At 34.9% G+C, this 24,789-nt stretch overlaps 1 protein-coding gene across 1 annotated transcript in view; it reads right to left on the bottom strand.

The window, feature by feature from the left end:
* Positions 1 to 24,304, bottom strand: part of MLYCD (malonyl-CoA decarboxylase) — a 30,069-nt gene extending 5,765 nt beyond the window's left edge. The window contains exons 1-4 of the mRNA XM_007476131.3: positions 23,621 to 24,304; positions 6,911 to 7,023; positions 5,147 to 5,303; positions 1,439 to 1,588 (exon numbers count right to left, since the gene is read on the bottom strand). Coding sequence (XP_007476193.2) covers positions 1,439 to 1,588; positions 5,147 to 5,303; positions 6,911 to 7,023; positions 23,621 to 24,217 — 1,017 coding nt within the window. The 5' untranslated portion in view covers positions 24,218 to 24,304. The remainder of the gene's footprint in view (positions 1 to 1,438; positions 1,589 to 5,146; positions 5,304 to 6,910; positions 7,024 to 23,620) is intronic.
* Positions 24,305 to 24,789: the final 485 nt, after the last annotated feature.

Here is a 24,789-nt window from a genome sequence, read left to right as displayed (position 1 = left end):
AGTTATCCTTCTAACACCCAGAAGCGTTATGTAGGATATATTTATTCCTATAATACCAAGAAATGATATGATCTCAGGATTCCTTTAAAGATATGAACCAAGTGCTTAGAAAGCCTTTGCTGGGTGCTGATGAGCAGATAAAGGAAAATCTAAACCTACTCCTATGGTAAACTATTACCAACTTGTTAAATCAAGAAATACATGGGAAACGTTAAGTGACAATATTTAAATAAGTAAATGGCAAATACAATTTTTTTTTAATGGACAGTAAAAGAGAAGGGGGAAATCAAAGTGAGCTTAGTTATCTGAAGGACTTAAAAAAGATTGGAACTGATGTGAATTAAAGGTAGGTAAGACTAAAGGAAATGGAAAGAAGATTATCCCAAATAGGAGGAGGAACATCATAAGATGGGGTTCTGGTTGAATGATCAGACCCATTCTCTAGTGAAATGAGTGCCTTAGAGATCTGGGGTTGGTCCTGCACTGTTTAATATTTTATTAAAAGCCTAAGATGAATACATGGTATGCATATCAGATTTGCAGAAGATGCAAGGATGGTATAGGACAACTATCATGTTAGAGGACAGAGTCAGAATGGAGAATCTGTTTAATACCAATATGATGAGGAGTCTAGACTTAAATTGAGTTTAAGGTGAAGGCAGCACATGTGAATGGAATTGTCTAGAGAAGACAGGCAGATTCTGAGTGAAAGGTGTGCATTTGGGGTCGATCCAAATAAAAATGGATAGCTAAAGTCAGTGCAAATAAATTTTTCAAGGGGCAGTAAAGGCTTCATATTACTCAAATTTTCATATTTTAGTTATGTAACAAGCATTCACTGAATGCTTACTGTGAATAATCATGGGAAGAAAAAGAATGCAAAAGTAGTAACTACAAGAGATGTGCCAATAAGTTTAGAATTCAGATGGAGAAATTAAATGTCCATACATGAAACTTAGGGCAGCTAGGTGGGGCAAAGAATAGTGTTGGGCATGGAATCAGGAATTCATCTTCCTGAGTTCAAATCAAGCCTCAGATACTATGTGACCCGGCAGGGCAAGTCACTTAACTCTGTTTATTTTGGTCTCCTTATGTATTAAATGTGATGGAGAAGGAAATGGTAAAACATTCTACTAGCTTTGCCAAGCAAACCTCATATGGAGGCATGAAGAGTCAAATATAACTGTAAATAACTGAACCACCACAACTACATAAAACATACCAAAGGAATATATCATATAAATAGATGATAAAAGAATAAAACTATGCTGTTCATTGGTTGGTAATGTTAACCCATGAATCATTCTGAGATTGATAAAAACATGTATATAACATACATATGAACACATATAAAAATAACAAACAAAACCCCACTCAATGAAGATGAAGACATTCAAAAAAATCTGATTTCCATATTATTATTATTTACCACACCTACCTGCAATTCCTTAACAACTCGTTTTATAAGGAAACTTCCCAATTCAACACCTTGTAGACCTTGCTGGGTCAAACTGATAGAATAGAAAATCGCAGTGACAATTTTGTTTTTGTCTTCTGTTTCCGGAGGACAAAACTCTTTCACTATTGTCTGAAAATACATATATAATGTTTTTGTAAATATGATTTAATTGACACACATAACAATTTTTAATCCTTTAATTATGGGCTGTAAAAAATGTAAAGTATGGGCTATAGAATGGGAAATGAATGAAATTTCAAAATGAAATCTATAAACTAAGCAGATTTATAGACACAAAATGTTGCTTGACCTCAATGAAACAATGAGGGACAGGAGAAAGATTACTGGAATGGCAACTAGAGAACTGATTATTAAAGCCTTATAATTTTACCAGTAAAGTACTACCACAATATAAGGATCAGTTTCTTCATTTGTAAAATGAGGGTATCAGATTAAATGAACTTCAAGTATCTGTTAGCACTAAATTTCATGACCTATAATTTACTTTTTCTTATGGGATTAAAGTTCCATGTTTTTGTGTCTCTATAGAGTCTCTGCTATAATGTTTATATATTATTATTTTAAATTTTTTCTTTGATAAAGCAAATTGCTTTGTTGTAACTTCAGGTCTTTTCTCTCTCTAGGCCTCTTTGTAGTTAGAAGAAAGGCTAGCAACTTTTCCACAAAATCTTAAGAAAGCATGCTGGGTACTTTTTCTTCTTTTTTTCTAATCCAAATAGCTCTAGGAATATTTTCTATTTATCTCTGGATTTTTAAAATTTTAATCACTTACAAAATATGAAAATTTAAACTAGAAATGCTTGTAAATGTAAATCTCACTAAATGCTGATAGAAATGTGAAAGTCAATCTGAAGGTAATCTTAAATCATCTTTGATATCCTAAATCTTTACCTCTATTAAAACATTTCAGTGTTACGCAAATAAAGAACAGCACTATACTTCTGATTTGGCTTCTCTGATTCACTATACATACAATTAAGATAATCTGCCTTCATGAAGTTTACAGAATAAAATGTGGTAAGAATATGAAAGGTAAAAAAAATGCTTTGTTGGAAGGAAAAGAAAGACCATTTCTGATTATGGGGTTGTGGGGATGTCAAATCAGGAAAATTTCATATCATATCTAGGCAAGGCCCTGAAGGATAAATAGGATTTCAATACAAAATTAATGGCAGAAGCAGAGAGAGTAAAAAGAAATTCCAACACAAGCATAGACAGACAGGAGGAAAAGGGCTGAGTGTGCACATGTTTGTGACTATTATTCCTAAGGTACTTTCTGTCACTCTTCCTCTAATTAGCTTGATATAATTCTGTATTTCTGTAGATTTTTTTGATCAGTATTTAACACTCAGTGAGGCTTTGTCAAAAGCCTTAATGAAATCTAGGTATGCTAGATTCTCCTTGTCAAGGAGAAACCCTTGTGTCAAGTCCTAGACCTAACATTGTAGGTGACACTATACTAGTACTTTACTTCTCCAAGGAGTTTCATTATCTTTAAAAAGAACAGTTGGATTTTAATTATCTCTAAGGTCTCTTTTGAGTTCTAACAATCTATGACACTTCCAGGATCTAAAATAAGCAGAATCTGGAAAACACTGTACACAGTAAAAGCTATACTATATGATGATCATCTATGAAAACTTGACTACTCTCAGCAATGTAATGATCTGGAACATTTCTGAAAGACTTATGATGGGGAATACTAGTCTATTAATACTGTCTTCACTTAGCTCCTTGAAAGCAAGGACTATCCTCTGATTTTCTTTGTATCCCTAATCTGTGGCACATAGCAGATACTTAATACTTATTGACTGACTTCAAAAAGGAAAGCAGATTTGTTATTAGTGAATCCATGTTTCATATTGGTGACCAATTCCTTAAGTGTTCACAAATTATCCACTTAATAATCTACTCTAGAATTTCCCCAGAAATTTACACTTAGTGTTTTATACTTTGAAGAATTTATATATTTCCTTCTTTTTTTTTTTACAATTGCCATATTAGTCTCTATTTCATTACTTAAATATTCTTTTTGAGCTTTTCAAAGATCACCAATTCCAGGTTGACAATCTACAAATGTTATCAGAGTTAGATGGATTGCTCTTGATAAATGTACTTAGCCATGCTGAAGATTTCATTATTTGAGTTTCAGTTTTCTTGTAACTATTTCTTCTACATACTTCTTTTTGGTTCCTCAAAACTAAAAATGTCTTGTTCTTTTTATTATTTATCTTATTAGCTAATTCGAGGCTGTTGCTTTTCTAGTAAGTCTTGCAGGATTATGTTACATTCATATTTGTAATTTACCCTTTCTCCTTTATTCTCCATTAGGGAAAAAACATGCAAAAAACATTTTTGGCACTAAACATTTAACATTTTATATATCTATCTTGATTTTATAAGTGTTAATATCAGGAAAACAGGTCAAAATCAGTTAACTACCAGTTCTATTATATTTTATCTATTTAATTTCTGATAATGTCCTCTTAAAATCTGTGCTCAATTTCTTGATAAGTTTTCATTAAGTCATTTGGGGTACTTAAGACATATTCCTTTCTTCCCTTGCTGCAATGGAATAATTTGTAATTCCCTCACAAGAATTTTGTTCTTAAAAATTTTACATCTCTCTTGAGTTAGTCTCATGTGATATGACCTTATCTGACCTCTTTGAATGTTTTGAAATTTATTCTTCTAAAGCATGGGTTATATACTGAACTACATATGAATTTCCCCTATTCATTCTAAGATGGCATTCACATGGAGTTCTTTTTACTTCATTCACTTTGTGAAGGATAATGTTATTAACTATGTGAGGAATTATCAGCTATTCTATTCATGGAGTTACTGTGAAAAACTGTAGAGACAGCTAAAGTAATTCCATCACAATTATATTCTGTTGCAGTATCTGTTCTGTGACTTACATCAGCAATTCCTCATTTTATTTCTCTTTTCATCAGATGGTCTGTAGTATATACCCACCCCATAGCTCTTGTTTTAGTTACTTTATATTCTCTTCCATATGCTTCCTCCTGCCTACAGCTCATAATAAACACTAAAATGTTGAATGATTAGTTTATGAGTTTTCCTTCTTCTTTGGCCATCAATACTACTCTTCTTTCACTGGAATTTTTCCTAGTTTAGTAGAGGGTTTAAACATCTCTTAGGATTAATTAGTGTATTTTTTTTAATTTTCTGAAATAAATGTACTACAAACATATATTTCGTTCAATCAATGAAGTACTTTACATACATCATTATAGATTATTATAGATTATAATTAAAAAATTATCTAAGTTAATTAAAACAATTTAAATATCTACTGTGCCCAAAGCCCTGGAAAAACAAAGATGAAAAGTAACAGAATAACTACTTTTAAGGTCCTTACTATCAAATAGGTGAAATGACCAGATATACAAATAATGAATCTTTAAAATGATTAACTATACAGAAGTCCACCAAAGGAAAAAGTATTACCTGAAGTGGGACATAAAAGAGGGAAATGATGCCAATATCCATAGATGGGCTAGACTAGGAGATGGAAAAATGTGGAGATGACATGCACAATGGTAAAAAAAATGGGAAAAAAGCAATCCTAGATTAGGGAATAGTTAGATGTAGGATGTTTGGTGGTGCTTATTCTATATTGAATGTTGTCAGAAAGGATACCTGGATATTGTTGGTAATCTCATTGGTCAATGCTACATGCAAAACAATCAGTGGTTCCCCGGGTGTTGAACAGTGAGAAAAAAAATAGCATCTTCGGTATGAACTAACACGTCGCTTCATGTCCATCCAATTTTTGACAGGATGTACAGCCTCACACCTGAAAATTTTAAAAAGGCAAAATAATAGTTGATTTTTGTGTACTGCTAAATTAGCTAAAAAATAAATAAAACAACAACTTGTAAAACAGAGTTTTAGTTGATGTTCACCTCTATCTAGAATATAAAAATTCAACCAAAGCATTTTTATTCTAGCAATGCTGAAAATGAGCTGCAATTATTATGTATAAGGTGTTAAATTATAATAACATATCATATATTATAAATGTTATTAAAATTTAATGCTATTAAATTATAACACATAATATATAATATATTATACAACGTTAAACTGAGAGGAAGCACGGAATAGGCTATCACAGAGTCCATCTGAAAGCTAGTGTTAAAACCGATCTTTGACACATACTGCTAAACCTAGACAAGTCACTTAAGCTTTGAGTTCATTAGGCCTCTCTAAAACTAGAGTTGCAGAATAGTTGTTGCTCAGTATTAGTAGAGACTCTCAATAGAAGTTGTTCACATCAATTAAACCACAAATTCAAGTCTGTACCTCTTCACCCTCTCCCTCAACAAAAACCCAACCTTAAAAAATTCTCAAGTAATACACTAAGCCTTAATATAGCAAAAGTTATGATTACTATAATCCAGTATCACACTTCAAAATAAAAATCTATTCAAATATAGTAATAGTCAACAAAATTCTCTCTTTACCATGGTAGTAAAACATATGTTTGAGCTAATTTCTAATGCTATGGACATTTATCTTTTTAATTCCTTCAGTATTATCCTTTTGGTATATCTTTCAGACTGAGTTTACTTTCTAAAATAAAAGCAGTCAGCATTTTGGGTTAGTGTAGCCCTTAGGATCTACTATAGATTGCCTTAGCTATAGCCAACAAAGTCTCTTTTTTTCTTTGCAGTGCAATATATTTTGAGGCTGATTTCAAAGTACTATGGTTATTCATTTTCAATCCTTTAACTTTCATCTGGGTAGAATTCTCATGACTTTATTCCAGAACACTGGACTAGAGGATCTCTCAGGTTTTCTCTAGATTTAGTAACTGATAAAATTCTATAATCCTAAACTGGCAACAACAGTATTTTACTGTAATATAATAATAAAATTTACATAATTCTGGGTAGGAGGAAAATTATAGTGATAATTACATGAAATTTCCTTTTGGGAACCTACATATTTTATTTGTCTATACTTCACTAAGTCTTTTGGGACACCATGTGTATATATATACACACACACACACACACACACAAATATATATGTTCAATTCAATGAATACTTGATTGTGTACAATGGTGGTTCTCTCTTAAAAATTCATTTCCAAAAAATAATTATTTTACCTTCAAATATATGTATATATACATAAAGTGTTATATATATATTTATAAATCCACAAATAAATATATATATATCCACACCCATACACATATGTAGGACCTCATATATTTATATCTTTGTTTTCAACTGATTAGCCTCCTCTTTCCATTTCACATGACCTCACTCTTTACACTAAGTATACAGTCATTTTGTTACTGGTTTTTTTTTTTTGCATGGCACAGAAACATGTACTTTGAAGATAGTTTTAACTTTATCTGAGCTAATCAAGGGCTGGGAATACTAGATACTTACTCACTGATTTTTTGTAGAACTTCACAAGGAGAATGCCAGGTAACACGTTCCAGGTTTAAAAATCCTGTAGAAAACCAATCTGAGAGCATGTTCTTCAGCACTCCATTCATTTCCTAAAAAGAAGAGAACTAGCATTAAATAATTTAGATCAGGAAATCAGAGTCAATGTCATTCTTGTAATAGCAAAGTGTGAATCATTAGGTTATATCAAAGGTAGTCTTGGAATCTATTTCTCTGAACACATAAGAAGAGGACACAACTATTTTTCTGACATTATTCTAACCCTAGAAGTTGGAATATGAATAGGATTAGGCCTCTAATTGGCTCATTTTACCTGAGTTACCTAAATGGAAACTTTTAACTGTAACAACATTGAATAACACAATAATGAATCAATTCACTATCTGGAATAAAATATAAATTTTACAAAGTAGACAATATTATAAGACTTGGCACTGGGACACCTAGGTTAAGTTCTGTTGCTACTTCTTAGCTGTGTGACCCTTAATAAATTGGTATTAATTTTCTATAAAACAAGAATAATAATTCTTATAGCATAATCTCACAGAGCCACGTGGCTATGAGGCTCAAATGAGAAAATGTTCATTAAGCAATTTAAAGTAAAAATAGAAATGTTATGGTTATGTGAAGATTAAATTTAACTCTCTCCTGATTGTGGAGATTAAATTATAAACCCTGCCCATTTTTAGATTTACTCTCCAAAGGTGTAAACACTCCATTCATACTTGAGTGGGGGAGGTCTGTGACTCACGTGTGCAATAGTGGGTGATGAATCAGAATTAAAATAACTGCCCCTGGGCAGTCTTAAAGCAAAGCTTCAACTGTGATTGGTAGAGGGAAGGCACAGGAAGTGATGCAAAAGAAAATGTCTTTAAAAGGGAATTACAACTTCCTGAGTCAGTTCTACTGGGAGTTCTTCATTCTTTGGAGTGGAGGCTGGTGAAGAATCTGTTGACTGGACCTTAAGATCCTGTTCCTGGTGAGGCTGTCTGTAAAATCTCTTCCTTTGGACTGACACATTGTGAGTGAAAAGAGCTGACTTCTTTCCTGGATTCTCTGAAGACTGAATCTGAAGATTCTCTGAAGAAGAGGCTACCTCTTGTGAGAGTTTTCCCCAGGTCCTTGGCTTTGCTGAGTCTGGTTGAAAGTAACTCCAGGGACCGGAAGTAAATTTCTTAGTGCTTAGGCTAGATATCTTACCCTATCCTCTCTCTCATTTCCTACTTTATTCTTTCTATATTTTGTAAATAAATTATAAATAAATATCTTTGGAATAAATTAAATTCCTGGAGACCCTATTTTAAATATAATCCATTCCAACCTTTTTATATAATTAATGCCATTTTCCCTCTCATATTTTACAAATATATAATAGCTACAATATAATAAATATGGAATTGTATATTGCATGATGACATGTACAACCTATATCATATTATTTGCTATCTCAGGGAGGAGGGAAGCATGGGAATGAAGGAGAAAATATGGATTGCAAGATGTCAGAAAAATATTATTAAAATTCTATCTACATGTAATCTGGAAAAATATAAAAAAATTTTAAAATAACAGCAATTCAATTTAATATCTATTACGTATTCTTAAGAATGACAGCTGTTGAACTATATGAACACAACTACAAAACACTCGCCACACAACTAAAACTAGACTTGAACAAATGGAAAAACATTAACTGCTCATGGATAGGACGAGCCAATATAATAAAAATGACCATCCTACCCAAACTTATTTATCTATTTAGTGCCATACCCATTGAACTACCAAAATACTTCTTCACTGATTTAGAAAAAACCATAACAAAGTTCATTTGGAAGAACAAAAGATCAAGGATATCCAGGGAAATAATGAAAAAAAAACACATATGATGGGGGCCTTGCAGTCCCTGACCTAAAACTATATTACAAAGCAGCAGTCATCAAAACAATTTGGTACTGGCTAAGAAACAGAAAGGAAGATCAGTGGAATAGACTGGGGGAAAGCGACCTCAGCAAGACAGTATACGATAAACCCAAAGATCCCAGCTTTTGGGACAAAAATCCACTATTCGATAAAAACTGCTGGGAAAATTGGAAGACAGTGTGGGAGAGACTAGGAATAGATCAACACCTCACACCCTACACCAAGATAAATTCAAAATGCGTGAGTGACTTAAACATAAAGAAGGAAACCATAAGTAAATTGGGTAAACACAGAATAGTATACATGTCAGACCTTTGGGAGGGGAAAGGCTTTAAAACCAAGCAAGATATAGAAAGAATCACAAAATGTAAAATAAATAATTTTGACTACATCAAACTAAAAAGCTTTTGTACAAACAAAACCAATATAACTAAAATCAGAAGGGAAACAACAAATTGGGAAAAAATCTTCATAGAAACCTCTGACAAAGGTTTAATTACTCATATTTATAAAGAGCTAAATCAATTGTACACAAAATCAAGCCATTCTCCAATTGATAAATGGGCAAGGGAAATGGATAGGCAGTTCTCAGATAAAGAAATCAAAACTATTAACAAGCACATGAAGAAGTGTTCTACATCTCTTATAATCAGAGAGATGCAAATCAAAACAACTCTGAGGTATCACCTCACACCTAGCAGATTGGCTAACATAACAGCAAAGGAAAGTAATGAATGCTGGAGGGGATGTGGCAAAGTAGGGACATTAATTCATTGCTGGTGGAGTTGTGAACTGATCCAATCATTCTGGAGGGCAATTTGGAACTATGCCCAAAGGGTGCTAAAAGAATATCTACCCTTTGACCCAGCCATAGCACTGCTGGGTCTGTACCCCAAAGAGATAATGGACACAAAGACTTGTACAAAAATATTCATAGCTGCGCTCTTTGTGGTGGCCCCAAACTGGAAAATGAGGGGATGCCCATCAATTGGGGAATGGCTGAACAAACTGTGGTATATGTTGGTGATGGAGTACTATTGTGCTAAAAGGAATAATAAAGTGGAGAAGTTCCATGGAGACTGGAACAACCTCCAGGAAGTGATGCAGAGCGAGAGGAGCAGAACCAGGAGAACATTGTACACAGAGACAAACACACTGTGGTATCATCGAACGTAATGGACTTCTCCATTAGTGGTGGTGTAATGTCCCTGAACAACTTGCAGGGACCCAGGAGAAAAAAACACCATTCATAAGCAAAGGATAAACTATGGGAGTGGAAACACCGAGAAAAAGCAACTGCCTGAATACAGAGGTTGAGGGGACATGACAGAGGATAGACTCTAAATGAACACTCTAATGCAAATACTATCAACAAAGCAATGGGTTCAAATCAAGAAAACATCTAATGCCCAGTGGACTTACGCGTCGGCTATGGGGGGTGGGGGGGGAGGAAAAGAAAATGATCTATGTCTTTAACGAATAATGCTTGGAAATGACCAAATAAAATATATTTAAAAAAAAAAAAGAATGACAGCTGTTTGCCGCCTTTATTGTCACATGCTTAGGTTGACAATGATGGATAACAGTATAATGATTCAAGCAGAGAGAAGGAAAAAAGAAGTAGAGATGAGCTGAGAGAGGAATTATTAATGCAAAAGAAAAATCCCAGACAAAAAATCCAGGTGAAAGGAAAGGAGGAAGAGGAGGCAAACAGAGAAAGATTGAATGTTAAAAGATAAAATAAATAATTTTTTATTTCATGAGCATGGAAGTGGAATATCTGGGGTGATGGTAAGGTCAAGTTTGTGACCATCTCTGTGTTGCTAAGTTAGAGTGGAGGTCACGAGAACTGAGTATCAAGACTTGGGGAATGAGGAGGTAGATATAGATATAGATATAGATATAGATATAGTTATTTACAAACATTCACAAACACATATTTGAATCTAAGAATCATCAAAGTACCATGAAAATCATGATTCAAACTTAGGTCTTCATGGCTTCAAGGTCAGTGCTCTATCAACTAATCATTTTTAGAAAGTACTCTGTTGGCACAAAGTATTTCCCTCTCCCTACTTCCCCTGAAATTTCCCCCTACATCTACTACAAGAGTTTCTACCAAAAGTACATAAAGATTTCATCCCAGAATTTAGAGTGAATGTGTTTTGCCAAGAGATCTCTGAGAAACAGTTTCCTGGAGGAGGGAGTAGGAGAGGCCTCAGTTTCTTTGAAATTTTCAAGCTTAGAAAAGTGACTGGGCAAATAAGAGGCTAGCTAGTTGGTGTCAGAGGCAAAAACTTAAACTCATGTCTTCTGCTACCTAAAGGCAGTTAAGAATGAACAGAGCATTGGGGTCAGCAAACAGGAAGATCTGAGTTTAAATCTGGCCCTGGATATATACTATCTGTGTGACAAAATTAAGTATCTGCAAAGCATTTAGAACAGTGCCTGGTACCATGTAATACATGTTATTAAAATGCTAGCTATTTTCCATTATTGTTATTCAATAACTATGATCAATAAACAAATACAATGGAATTTTTACTTTGCCATAATAAGTGAGGAAAGGAATGGCTTCAGAAAAAAGAAGCCAAGTATGAATTGATAGAACTGAGCAGATCCAGAAGAACAATTTACACGGTAACACTATTACAAAGAAAAATAGCTTTGGAAGATCTCTGAAAAATCCAACAACCAAACACAATTTTAGAAATATGCTGCTTATTGTCTGACAGAAAGGTGATAAACTCAAGATGCACAATATGACAAAAATTATTGGACATATTCTATGGCGATTTGGAAATATTTTTCCTTTATTTTTTATATTTGTTATAGAGCCTTTATTTATTTTAATTTTTTCCTTCCTATTTAGCATGGGTGGGTGGAAGGAAGAGGGAGGGTATAAAGATAGGGTACCAAAAGAAAAAAAGAGGTCTCCCCTAAGCATCTTTTAGAAATATATATATGTAAAATAAATAATTTTGACTACATCAAATTAAAAAGTTTTTTGTACAAACAAAACCAATTAACTAAAATCAGAAGGGAAGCAAAAAATTGGGAAACAATCTTCATAAAAACCCATGACAAAGGTTTAATTACTCAAATTTACAAAGAGCTAAATCAATTGTACAAAAAAATCAAGCCATTCTCCAATTGATAAATGGGCAAGGGACATGAATAGGCAGTTTTCAGATAAAGAAATCAAAACTATTAATAAGCACATGAAAAAGTGTTCTAAATCCCTTAAAATCAGAGAGATGCAAATCAAAACAACTCTGAGGTATCATCTCACACCTAGCAGATTGACTAACATGACAGCAAAGGAAAGTAATGAATGCTGGAGGGGATGTGGCAAAGTAGGGACATTAATTCATTGCTGGTGGAGTTGTGAATTGATCCAACCATTCTGGAGGGCAATTTGGAACTATGCCCAAAGGGTGATAAAAGACTGTCTGCCCTTTGATCCAGCCATAGCACTGCTGGGTTTGTACCCCAAAGAGATAAAAAGGAAAAAGACTTGTACAAGAATATTCATAGCTGCACTCTTTGTGGTGGCCAAAAATTGGAAAACGAGGGGATGCCCATCAATTGGAGAATGGCTGAACAAATTGTGGTATATGTTGGTGATGGAATACTATTGTGCTAAAAGGAATAATAAAGTGGAGGAATTCCATGGAGACTGGAACAACCTCCAGGAAATGATGCAGTGAAAGGAGCAGAACCAGGAAAACATTGTACACAGAGAATGATAATTGTGGTACAATCGAATGTAATGGACTTTTCCATTAGTGTCAATGCAATGTCCCTGAACAATCTGCAGGGATCTAGGAGAAAAAACACTATCCACAAGCAGAGGACAAACTGGGAGTAAAAACACCAAGGAAAAGCAAGTGCTTGACTACAGGGGTTGAGGGGACATGTCTGAGGAGAGACTCTAAATGAACACCCTAATGCAAATACCAACAACATGGAAATGGGTTTGAATCAAGGACACATGTGATACCCAGTGGAATCGCGTGTCGGCTATGGGGGGGGGGGGGAGGAAAAGAAAATGATCTTTGTTTTTAATGAATAATGTTTGAAAATGACCAAATAAAATAATGTTTAAAAGAAAAAAAATGAATCATAGAAAGACAGGATGTTTCATAACTATTATGTTCAATTTGTTCTATATTTAAAAAGAAATGAAATATGGATCTGCAGTTTTATAGAAAATCCTGCTTTATGTGTGTGTATATATACATAAACATTTTCACATATATACACAATAAGGAAATGACATTTTATTTAGTCTAATTTTGGAAAAAAAACTTATTTTAAAAATTAAAATTATAATAAATTGAAGATGTCCATCAGCAAGAAGAGTAAAGAATAATTTTATAGTTTAGGTGAAACTGTGATAAAAAAAAATATCCAGTGCTGTAAGCGAAAACACTAGGTGTTACACTAATCCTGGAGATTTGTTGGACCTTAAAAATGATGTTTTCTATTTTAAATTAAAAGAAGACTAGTGAATGTGATAAGCCTGAACAAGAAAGTGGTGGGAAAAGAATTTTCCATTCAGATATGCCACTGGCATCTCCCCTAGGAGGAGAAGTGCCTAAAATCTCAACTGCTTTAGGTTTCCAGTGAGACTATATACTAGGTGACATGGTTTTACCAAACTATCCTTATGACCTAACACTGTTAACAGATGGCTCTATTTTTAAAAACCAGAGTTGAAAATACCCTTTAATGTATGAAAATGTATTTCTCATGTTAAAAAAAATATTGTGGACTTATTATGTTATGGTGAACTTTATTAAAAAAAATTTTACCTTATAAAGGACTACTAGATTGGTAAAGCAAGTCATATTGTCTTTCCTATGCCTTCTATCTTTCCTTTAGGGGTTTCAGATTACATTACTGGAACAAGGTCACCTCTCTTATTTATTTTCCAAGTGTGCAATTTGGCTAATTAAGAACGGAAGGCAGATTTTAATATTTCCAAGGAATAGGTTCATATCTTTCTTTATAAACTCTCTGTAATTTTTCTCCAACATTGCTTAAAAAGGATAAAAGGGACCAATGTTTTTGAAAACTATGACACCAATCATAAATTAACTAAACTTCACTATGTTTCTCCCATATATCTTGAAATAAAAAAGTAATATAAAAATACATTTCAAAAAAATTTTTTTAGTGATTCAAAGCTATCAAAGCACTTTAGCATATTCAAATTATCATGGATATCAAATCCTTCATGGCACTAATTTAATTGGTCTTCTACTCTCCAAAAGGGAGCCAAGTGCCTAAATATGAATTTCAATAGTCATTACAAAACACCAAGTTTTAAAATTAGTTTCCTTTTGTAAAGATTTGACTTCCATTTAAAAGGAAGACTACTCATCTTAACAAAGTCCTCCTCAACATAATAGAAATATTGCAAAATTTGGGGAAAGCGAAATTTACAAGATTTTGTAGGACTATGAAAAATATGAGAGGGAAATAAGGAAGATTATTCTCTAAATAATATAAAGTATAACAATGCCAGGAGATCAATGGCAGGTAAGAAAAATAAAATATTACCTAAAAGGATTCAGAATAGAATGACTGAACTTTATATAGGCATTGTCAATTATGTTACTTATTCACTTGCTACTGGCATTTATCTTATTCTCACATGCTTATTCTTATTATAAAATTTCTACCTTTTCTTAGACTTCGTTAAGCAAGATAGACCACCTTTTCAAATGTATCTTCAGTTATGGTTTAAAAGTTATAATATGAGACACTGACACATAAGGACTGGTAATTTAGGTTAAAGGTTACAATGTTCCACTGCTCAATTCTAACATTTAAGACAGTTGTTGAACTTGTGGTTCAAAGCTTCAGAATTTAATAAAATTATTGGGAAAAAAATACCACTTATGTGAATCAAAGGCATTATTCTTTATTTATCATCAATACTAAGTTCAAAAATATAATTTGCTGTATTTGATAAAACAAAATCTTGCTTTCTCTTTTAGATCACAGAATTCCACAAGGTTCACTTTATATTTGACTGCCAACTCTGTTTACTTCAGATGCCACAGGCTTTCCTTTTCAAGAAGACAGTTCTGTTATTATCTCTAGTGACAATAATGATAATAATCATTTCTAGGATTTCTTAAAGACTATTTAAGTTATAGGTAGTTTCAATATATCAGTGTATTTCTAATAAAATCAAAGATCTTTGAAATACTAATGAAGACAAAATCAGTCCCAAATCCCTCTAAACTAAGCTCTTTCAGTGAATTCCACTCCTATATTTGAAAATGCTTTTTATGGTGAATATCATCACTTAGAAGTCTCTCTAGTAATTTGATTCAATGTCTAAAAACCAGATAATTTTTTCCTTAAAAACCAAAACTCCCCAAATTCCTCTTCTTACTGGAGTATTTCTCTCAGTTGCAAATTCTATGAATTTTCAAATTATATATAACTACTCTTTTCTTTTTTCTCCACAATCTATATGATAATAAGTTCTATTCATTACTCTTTTTCAATGCAATGCTTCTCAATCTTTATCTTCCTAATCAAATTGTTAATTGTGTTCCATTTTACTTCTCAACTTATTTGTAGAGTATTCTAACAGGTCTCCACTTTTTCTGGTGTTTCTTGTCTTTGATCTATTCTGAACATTTACAATATAATAATCTTCCTAAAATGCCATTTTGTATACAATTTATCCCTCATGTTCAAAAATCTTTAGTAGCTCCTCCCTGGTCACAGTAGAATAAGCAAACTCCTGGTATTCAAGTCCTTCAACAATTTGTCCCCTGCCAAACTGCTCACAAATTACCAACATGGCTTCAAGTATAAGTTATAGATTAACCTCATTTGATTTTGTTGGCAAGACTACTTGACTGGTAGATCAGATGCATACTATATACTTTAGCTTGATTTTAATACATAGGTAACTTCCTTCATCAAAGAAGGCATCACTTTACAAAAAAGATATATGTATATATAAAATTATGTCTTGCAATTATTACTATTTATCATTTCTTTCTCTGGAGGTAGCCATACATAAGTCATTCTTCAAATACTATTTCTGTTGCTGTATATAATGCTTTCTTGGTTCTGCTCATTTCACTCTTTATAATTTCCTGTAGGTTTTTTCCATGTTTAAAAAAATTAACCAGCTTGTCACTTCTTACAGAGCTGTGGTATTCCAGCATAATCATATGGTACAACTTGTTTGACCATTCCACAACTGATGTGTATATTCCAGTTCTTTGTTACCACAAAGAGCTGCTTACAAGTATTTTTGAATGAATAGTTCTTTTCCTTTTTTCCTCATCACCATGGAAAATAAGCCCAACAGAGGTATTGCTGGGTCAATTAACATTTGACAAAGTCTCTTCTGATAGTCTTGTAATAGAGAAATATGGGCTATTCAACAGTACTGTTAAATAAATAAAAAAGAAGAAATGGTTAAAGAGCATGACCCTGGAGTATTAATTAATGGTTTGATGTCACAGTGCAGAGTTCCCCAATGGAGTGACTCGAGGACATATGGCTAGTCTTTTTCTATTTAATATTTTTATCAATATTTGGCTACAGGAATAGACAGCATGCTTATTAAATTTGTAGATAACATAAAGCTATCAATCAATATACTAATATGCCAAAAACAACATCTAAAAAGATATCAAATGGCTATAGGCCAGAGTCAAATTAAGAAAAAACCCGTAAGAAAAATGTAAATTCTTATAAAGATTTTTTAAAAATCAACTTTCCAGATACAAGAAAGGGAACCTGTGGAGTAACAGGCAATTCAGTTAAAAACCTGAGGATCTCTGTGTTTTACAGGGTCAATATCAATCAACAGTGTGATAAAGCAACCAAGAAAGCTAATGTATTAAGGGAAAGACAGAATCCTAGTGTAGGACTAGGGAGATGGTAGTCCTATTATATTTTGTCTTTATCAAATTGTATCTAAAGAACTATGTTCAGTTATGGATACCAGATTTTTAGGAAAGGCCACTGAAACTTAAAATGAAAATGGCTTGATAACAGGAGCCAGAATGGGCTTATGAGTTTTGGTTGAAGGAATTGGGGTTTTTTAGCCAAGAGAGGAGTTTTCTTAGAGAAAACAAAAGAAAAGGTGTCTAAAGGGCTGCCATGTAGAAGAGAGATTAAGCTTGTTTTGCTTAATCCCAGAAAGAAGATCAATGGATAAAACTTGTAAATTTAGGCTTGAGGTAAGGAAAATTTTCCTAACAATTGGAACTAATTAATTCCTAAATTGGAATGAAGTAAAAGGTAGTGTTTTCCTCCCTTATCTGGAGGAGGTGGGGGGGGGGGGTCTTCAAGAAAAAACTTGATAACTATTATATAGTGTAAAGTACTAGGGATTTATATTTAGGTATTGGTTGGACTAGGTGTCCTCCGAGGTTGCTTTCAATTCTTTGACTTGGCAAAACATGAAAGGCTTCTTGTTAGAAGAAGAAATCCTGAAGGAAAAGATTTCCTCTATTATGGTTTTTTAAAAAATAAAACAAATATAGAAAAATATTATATTTACTTTTTATTTATTGTCTAATTGTAAAGATACGGTCTTCTGCAAAGAATTATTTGTGAAAGTCTGCTTGTTTTTTGCCTTTTATTTTCATTGAGAATACCCTCAGCAATAGGGAAATTATTCTTAAATATTTTATAAAGATGAAAAATTAGACATATACGACAAGTTACTAGAATTTGCTTGACTGCCTTTTTATTTTTTTCCCCCAGTAGGATTCTAATATTTTGAGAATTTATTTGAAGAATTTCTGGGGTCCTTCCCATGTTTCAATGATTCATGGAAAAAATGATTGGTAACACAAACCACTTGGGGTTTGGCTTCTCTGGATGTTTCCAACATATCTGAATTGATATTGGAAGATTAGTTGCCTTTTTAATGTGTATATAATAACTATTTTTCTATTCTTTTGTGTCTTGACACTTGTGTATTTTGTAAATTAATCTCTCAATGGTTTCAAGAGTACATCATCTCAATCATACATTATTATAATATAACAATAACTGAAAATATAATTTTCAACAAATAAAGATTACATTAATTTTTTTAAACCCTTACCTTCTGTCTTGGAATCAATACTGTGCATTGGTTCCAAGGCAGAAGACTGGTAAGGGCTAGACAATGGGGGTTAAGTGCCCAGGGTCACACAGCTGGGAGATGTCTGAGGCCACATTTGAACCTAGGTCCTCCTGTCTCTAGGCTTGGCTCTCAATCTACTGAGCTACCCAGCTGCCCCCTTATACCTAATTTAGAAAAGGTAACTAGCAATTCTATAGTGCAGGGAATTTATTAAAATATTGAAACATCTAATTAAATTTTCAGTGTCAGTTTAAAGAAAATAGCTAACATCTATAGAACTCCTTAAGACAAAGGGCTTTACAACTATTATCTCATTTGATCCTCACAACAAGCCTGGCGAATAGGTATTATTATTATTATCCCCATTTTACAGATGAGAAACTTGGGTAGACTGAAATAAGTGATTTGCCCAGGGTCGTAGAGCAAGGGAGTATCAAATTAAGTTTTCCTAGCTCTTGGTCCATCGTTCTATCTACTGTGACACCTAGGAGACTAAGAAAAAAAGGAAAATAGCTGGGAAGGAGTTTTTCACAATAGATGAGATAATATATTAAGACACTTGACAAGTTCTCTCAGATCATTTCAGTACTAAATGAATTGGTCTAAATAATTATCCAAGGGTGTAGCTGGGTAGCTCAGTGGATTTCGAAAGCCAGGCCTAGAGGCAGGAGGTCCTGGATTCAAATCTAACTTCAGACATTTCCTAGCTATGTGACCCTGGGAAAGTCACTTAACCCCCATTGCCTAGCCCTTACCAGTCTTCTGCCTAGGAATCGATACACAGTATTGATTCTAAGATGGAAGGGTTTAAAACAAACAAACAAATTAATATCTTAGAACTACAGAAATTAAGAGTATAGGCATTTCTATGAACATATTTTTTAGGTGTGACTGAAAAAAGTAACTTGAACTACCAGGATTAAGTAGATATCATGACAGAAAAGGATCAAAATAAATGTCCTTATAAATAGACTAGTAAGAAACAAAAAAGATTCCATCATATGGACACAGAGTAAGATATCTTATAATGTACTTAAATTAATAAATTCAATACATGGGCTATTGTGATTTCCAAATATTATATTTTAATATAATGAATTCAAATAAATACAAATTTTAGTAAATGATTAGGATTTGTAATCACTTTTATGTTATCAGTTAGCGACTTGTCTTATGAGTAACAAACTCATACTTTAGGGCTCAACTCTAAATATATATAGCAGCACAGAATATAGAGCTGGATAGAGCACAAGAACAAGATTGAATTGAGCCATTGCATGCCTCTGAGAGGTTATATAAAACTGCCTATGAATCAAAGCCATCATATGATAGAACAATAGCCTTCTATATTTAATCATTTATTCCAATTACCATTTTGACATTACAGCAATATTCTCTACACCAAGGAAAATTAATGTTTCTGAAATGAAATTTCATATTATTAAATATATAATTATATATTCACCCTCAAAAATGGAAAATTTATAAATAATTCTATAACAAACTCTTTGTTCCATCAATGACAATTAGAAAAAGACAACCTAGCCTGCTTCTCTCTTTCTAATTCTGGTTCATTTGCTTTTAGTATTTAAGATGATGAACTAGCAATCCAGCGTGGCTGTCCAATAGAATGTAGTCTAGACAATTGGCGTTCTTTATATACTTGATTTTACCTTTATTGATAAGCCAAACTTATTTAGATGGTCACAGATCTCATTTAGGAAACTGAAACTTGATGGACAATGTCATGTCATCTGCATATAGGATCTTACAATATCAATAAGGAAAAACCCTTTTCCCTTCAGTCTCTGCACTGGATAGCTTCCATGATGGTGACAAACATCTTTGTGCAGTTTGTTGTTATTCATTCATTTCAGTTCTATCTGGCTCTTAATGATCCCATTTGGGCTTTTCTTGGCAAAGATACTGGTGTGATTTGCTATTTCCTTCTCCAGTTCATTTCGCTAATGGGTAAATGTGAGGCAAAGTGAAGTACCTTTCCCAGAGAAACACTGTAAGTATCTGAGACCAGATTTGAACTCAGGGAGATGAATCTTCCAGGCTCCAGGTCCAACACTCTATCCACTGCACCACTAGCTGCCCCTTTGTTTAGTGACCTCCATGTTTAATACTTTACTTAATAGTGGCAATTGTATAGTCAATGAACTGAATTTCAGTCACTGAATTTCTGTTAAATGTTTAATAAATTTTACATGGCAAAATCTTTTTGGAGGAAAATTTTTAAGGCTTATTTTATTCTTCTGAATTACCATACTTTTAAAGTCATTAAACAGCAAATATCATGGGTTCTTGTTAGCTTATATACTTTTCAGGCAGTTGTGTGACTATAAATTTGTATTTGTAAAGCCATGTTAGTTCCTTTTCAAACCTTCAAGGTAACTTTTGATGCATGAGAAGATTATTCTCAAAAAAATTTTGTAAAGATAAAGATAATGTAGTTCAACAATCACTTATAGATTAATATTGACCTGTTTTATTGATGCTTTCTTGATATCATTTTAATGGGATAAAGTTTATAATTTTTTTTACAAATTTGTCAACTCAAATCATTCATAATCATCCTAGCTATCAAATATTACACTAAGATTTTTGGGACATCTTCTCTATTACATTTTATATAGGGAGGCAGTATGTAGAGACATTATTAAGGGAGACATCATTAAGGGAGCATTGGAGCATGATTTGACCTCATGCAATATTTTTTTTTTCATCTGGAAAAGTGTTATCTATTGACAATAAAACTTGTCAGTGATCTGAAGGCACATATGTTGGAAAAAGGTGCTGAATTTTGGCAAAGATGTTGGAAGGATTATTATCCTTCCTATCCCCCACTCCTCAACAAGGGCTAAAATTTTATGTTAGTCAATGTTGATAAGAATCTTTCTATAACCATTTGATAGGGCACACTGAATAGAATTCAAGTTTTTTTTTTTAATTTTTCATAGTTTAACATTGTGACTATCAATTATCAAATAAATACTATCCTCAGGAGCTATATTATATGCTTTCCAGAGTATGTTGCTACACTAAATGGCTCCAGACTACTATATTTTGATCCTCCCCTAAAAATCAGGGGAGATAAGAAGTAGCAATAATTCGTTCTTAGTATCCATTACTCATACCTCATTTTTGCTTCTAATCTGTGTGCCTAAAAATCAAATAGCCAAGATCCCTAGAACTGTACATACAAAAAAAATTAAATAGGATCCTTATGAGAGAATTTCCTATGGAGTAACATATATAAGCTTTGTAGTGGGTCCCAGGGAATATTTTTTTAGTGTATGTGATATGTATGTATGTCGTATATGATGGTAAAACCTGTTTTTAACTTTAGTTCTCAACTGAGTATAAAGGAACAAGCAGAACTAGCAGAATTAGGAAGCATAACTTTTAGGTAGACTAGGAATTGAAAGTTTGAAGACAAGTTAAACAACTATCAGTATCAACCACCACTCGTTTTTTTGCCACTTTGTAACTAATATCTACTCAATAACTATAAGATGCTCTTTACAATTTTATAGGAATCAAAATATGGAGGCAATTAAAAAGAAAATAAAATGATAAAGAGAAACATTTTCAACACATGGCCAAGATGCCTTAGGAATGCATGTTTGTTATTTAACTGAAAACAAATGAATAAACAAACAAAAAAACCCCACTAATGGTGAAGTTTATCTTATCCAAGAATAACAATATAAATAGTTTATTTGGGTTTTACATATATATATACATATATATATAGTCATTTTTATTTGACTGCCTCAATTATTCTGTGAGTGTAGGTAGAGAATTTTACTGCAGAACTGGGCTCAGAAAATCAAGTGACCTGTTAAGTTTATATAGTAAATAAGTGGCTGAGCAGATACAACCTGAACAATTCTGAATCCAGCATCCGGTCCTGTTTCCATTACATTACACTGATTCTCAAAGGTGTGTACACATGATCTATATACCAAACACACACTATCTAGAGTTTTATCCTGTTCTAAAGGTGCAGACAACCAGTTCCTCCATAACTAGCACTAATAAAGGGGAGAAAAAATTGCTTCACTAAGCTCAGGTAGTTTTTGTTTTCAGTGATGTCATCTTTTCCCAGAAAGTAAAAACAGTTACTCAAGCTAACAAGTATTTATTTAGCTGTCACCATTGCTCCTGAATGAAGAAAATTCCCTCTACCAATGTAGGTTGGTACTCTGGAACTTCTCTCTGGAATTTCTAGTTTTCAAATTACCTAACATGATGAGAGGTTAAATGATGTCCTCAGGTTCGAATGGCCAGTATTATGTCAGTTTGATCTTGAACTGAGTCTACTTGATAGGAAACCAACTTTCTATCCATTATACTAGGCTGGCTCTATTCCAAAGATCAAAATCATATTGTATAGCATATTGCAAGGGTCCTTAAAAATTATCTAGTCTAATATTCTCATTTACAATTGAGAAAAATAAGGCTCTAAAAAGATTTAAGTTACAGGTCTAATGTCACATGACCTGCTTGCACTATATCTAGGTATTCATTTTTGAAAGCTCATTTCCACTACACTACAGGTACATCCAACATTCAGGAAAATTCAGAAATCTTAAGAACAGCTTATCATATTGGATCTACAGAGAACTGACCAGGGGCTAGGAGATCCCAATTAAAATCCTGCCTCTGCCACATACTGGCTGTGAAACTTGGCAAATTTCTTAGCCTCTCAGTGTTCTAGGTGACTCTAAGCTGTAGAGAAAGTGCTGAACTGCACTGTTAGGAATTTACCCAGAAAGAAATTCTTTATCCTAATAAAATCCTAAATTTAGTCCCTATCTTCAAGGGGCTCTTGAGAGATCACATATCCAGACCTTTGCTGAGATTGTCTTTTAAGCCTGAAATGTACTCCCTCCTCAAAGGTTTTTTTTTTTTTCTCAGCTCCTTTTCCACCCAATTTAACTCCTTTGCTGCTCCAGATCCTTAAACCCTAAGCCCCAGCTATTAGTACTTCCTCAATATCCTGGTATGTGTATAGAATTTTTTTCCCAAAAGATGAACTCCTTATAAGCAACGATTGTTTTTTGTCTGTGTCTCAAGTGCAAAGCAGCATGTAACATAGAAGGTGCTTAATAAATGCTTGTTGACTTATTCCACCTTTACTGGTGGCTGGGCTGGTTCAAAAATCCAGGTCATGGTTTTTTACATTATATACAGCACAATTACCACTGATGGCAAAAGAGTAACTGAAAAGCCCAAGTCTCCCCAGGTCTGTTTTCTCCTTTGTATTTTAAAGAACCAGATGATCTAGTTAGGTCCCTTTCACATCTATCTCCTATGAAACAACAGTGTATGTTTTTTTTTTTTTAATTAAACACATAAAACACCGTACATCAGAGTATGTCCGGGACAGTCATTTTCGTTTCAGTACTTTCCAGTGCTTAGCATAATGCTTGACACGGGTGCTTAAAAAACGCTTGTTTATTGATTCTAGTCCATGGAGGAGGGGTGATGGGGCGGTGTGTTTCTTGTCTTGGAACTAGACAGAAAAAGGATAAAGAGGGACAAAGGGAAAAGGACCGGACTATGGGCAGCCAGGGCGCCTAATTTGACCTTGACGCCCCGGGGCACTGACAGGCTGGGCTAGCGTCCTTCCTTACCCGGACGTGAGGCCCCTCGGCTATCTTCAGGGCTTGTGCCTCGAGGAGATCTGCGCGCAGCTGGACCAGGAAGCGCACTCCACCCTCCAGCTTGCTGATGTGCTGGAAGAGACCGCGATAGCGCGGTACAAGTGCATAGCGAAGCCGGTCCTCCGCGTGAAGGAGGGCGCCAGGCTCTCGCGGGGGAGGCGCGGGCAACGAGGAAACACCTGGCCCCGGCCCGAACGGGGTCCCCGCGGCCGCGCCCCCCACCGCCGCCCCTAGGCGCAGTACTCCCGCGCTCTGCTCCGCCACCTGTCCGTGGTCCACGCCGAAGCCCCGCGCCAGGCGGCCCAGCAGCTCGGCCCGCTGGCTCGCGCCCTCCAGGGCACCGTAGAAACGCATGAAGTCAGCGCACTGAGCCTCGGCTGGGGCGGGTGTTTTTTCTCGGAGTTCATAGGCCGGGGCCTGAGGCACAGTGCGGCCCAGCAGTTCATCCATTGCCCGTTCCAGGGTAGCCCCGGGGCCCCCAAGTCGTCGTGGCCGGGGCCGGGTGGGAAGCCGGGGCCGGAGCCGCAGGAGCCTTTGCGCTGACAGTCCGGGCCCCAGGCCTCTCATGGCGCCAAGCGCCTGGGGACAGCTGTTAGGGATCCCAGCCACTGCCACTATCCGGTGCTTCCGGAATCCTCGTGCGGCGCTGGGCTCTCCCATTGGGCAAGCTTGGAGGGCGGGTACGGTAGCGGCCAATCAGGGAGGTAGGCACGTGGCCGGTTGCCCAGTGTGGCCAAAGGTCAGACCTAGGGGAATCTGCCCCTGGACCACTCTCAGACTGGAAAAGAGCCAGGTTGAGAAGTGGGAGTGTGAGGAAAGGTGGAAGCTACCACCTTAAGAGAGACTAACTAGAAACAGGAAGGTGTGGCACTTGGATTCCCTAAACCCACCCGAAGCCTCACTGCAGATGGTGGGGCTGGGTAGTTACGAGAATTGGAGGGTGATTTGTGTCTCTTCCAGAAGCCCAAAAGCCCAGCCTCCTTTGGGCATAGTTGGACCTCCTACGCTTCCGGGGCCCAGCCTGTCTTTAAGTTTAACTCTGCCTTGCTTTTGTTCTCCTGATCCCTGCCCCGCCTCTGTCTTCCTCCTCCCACCAAGACTTCCCGATTTCTCCAGAGCCACAGGCTCCAAGGAAAGAA

The sequence above is a fragment of the Monodelphis domestica genome, chromosome 1 (genome assembly GCF_027887165.1).
Source record: "Monodelphis domestica isolate mMonDom1 chromosome 1, mMonDom1.pri, whole genome shotgun sequence".
Classification (NCBI taxonomy): Eukaryota; Metazoa; Chordata; class Mammalia; order Didelphimorphia; family Didelphidae; genus Monodelphis; species Monodelphis domestica.
Note: the sequence above shows the minus strand (reverse complement) of the source record. Positions and strands in the feature narration are given on the sequence as shown.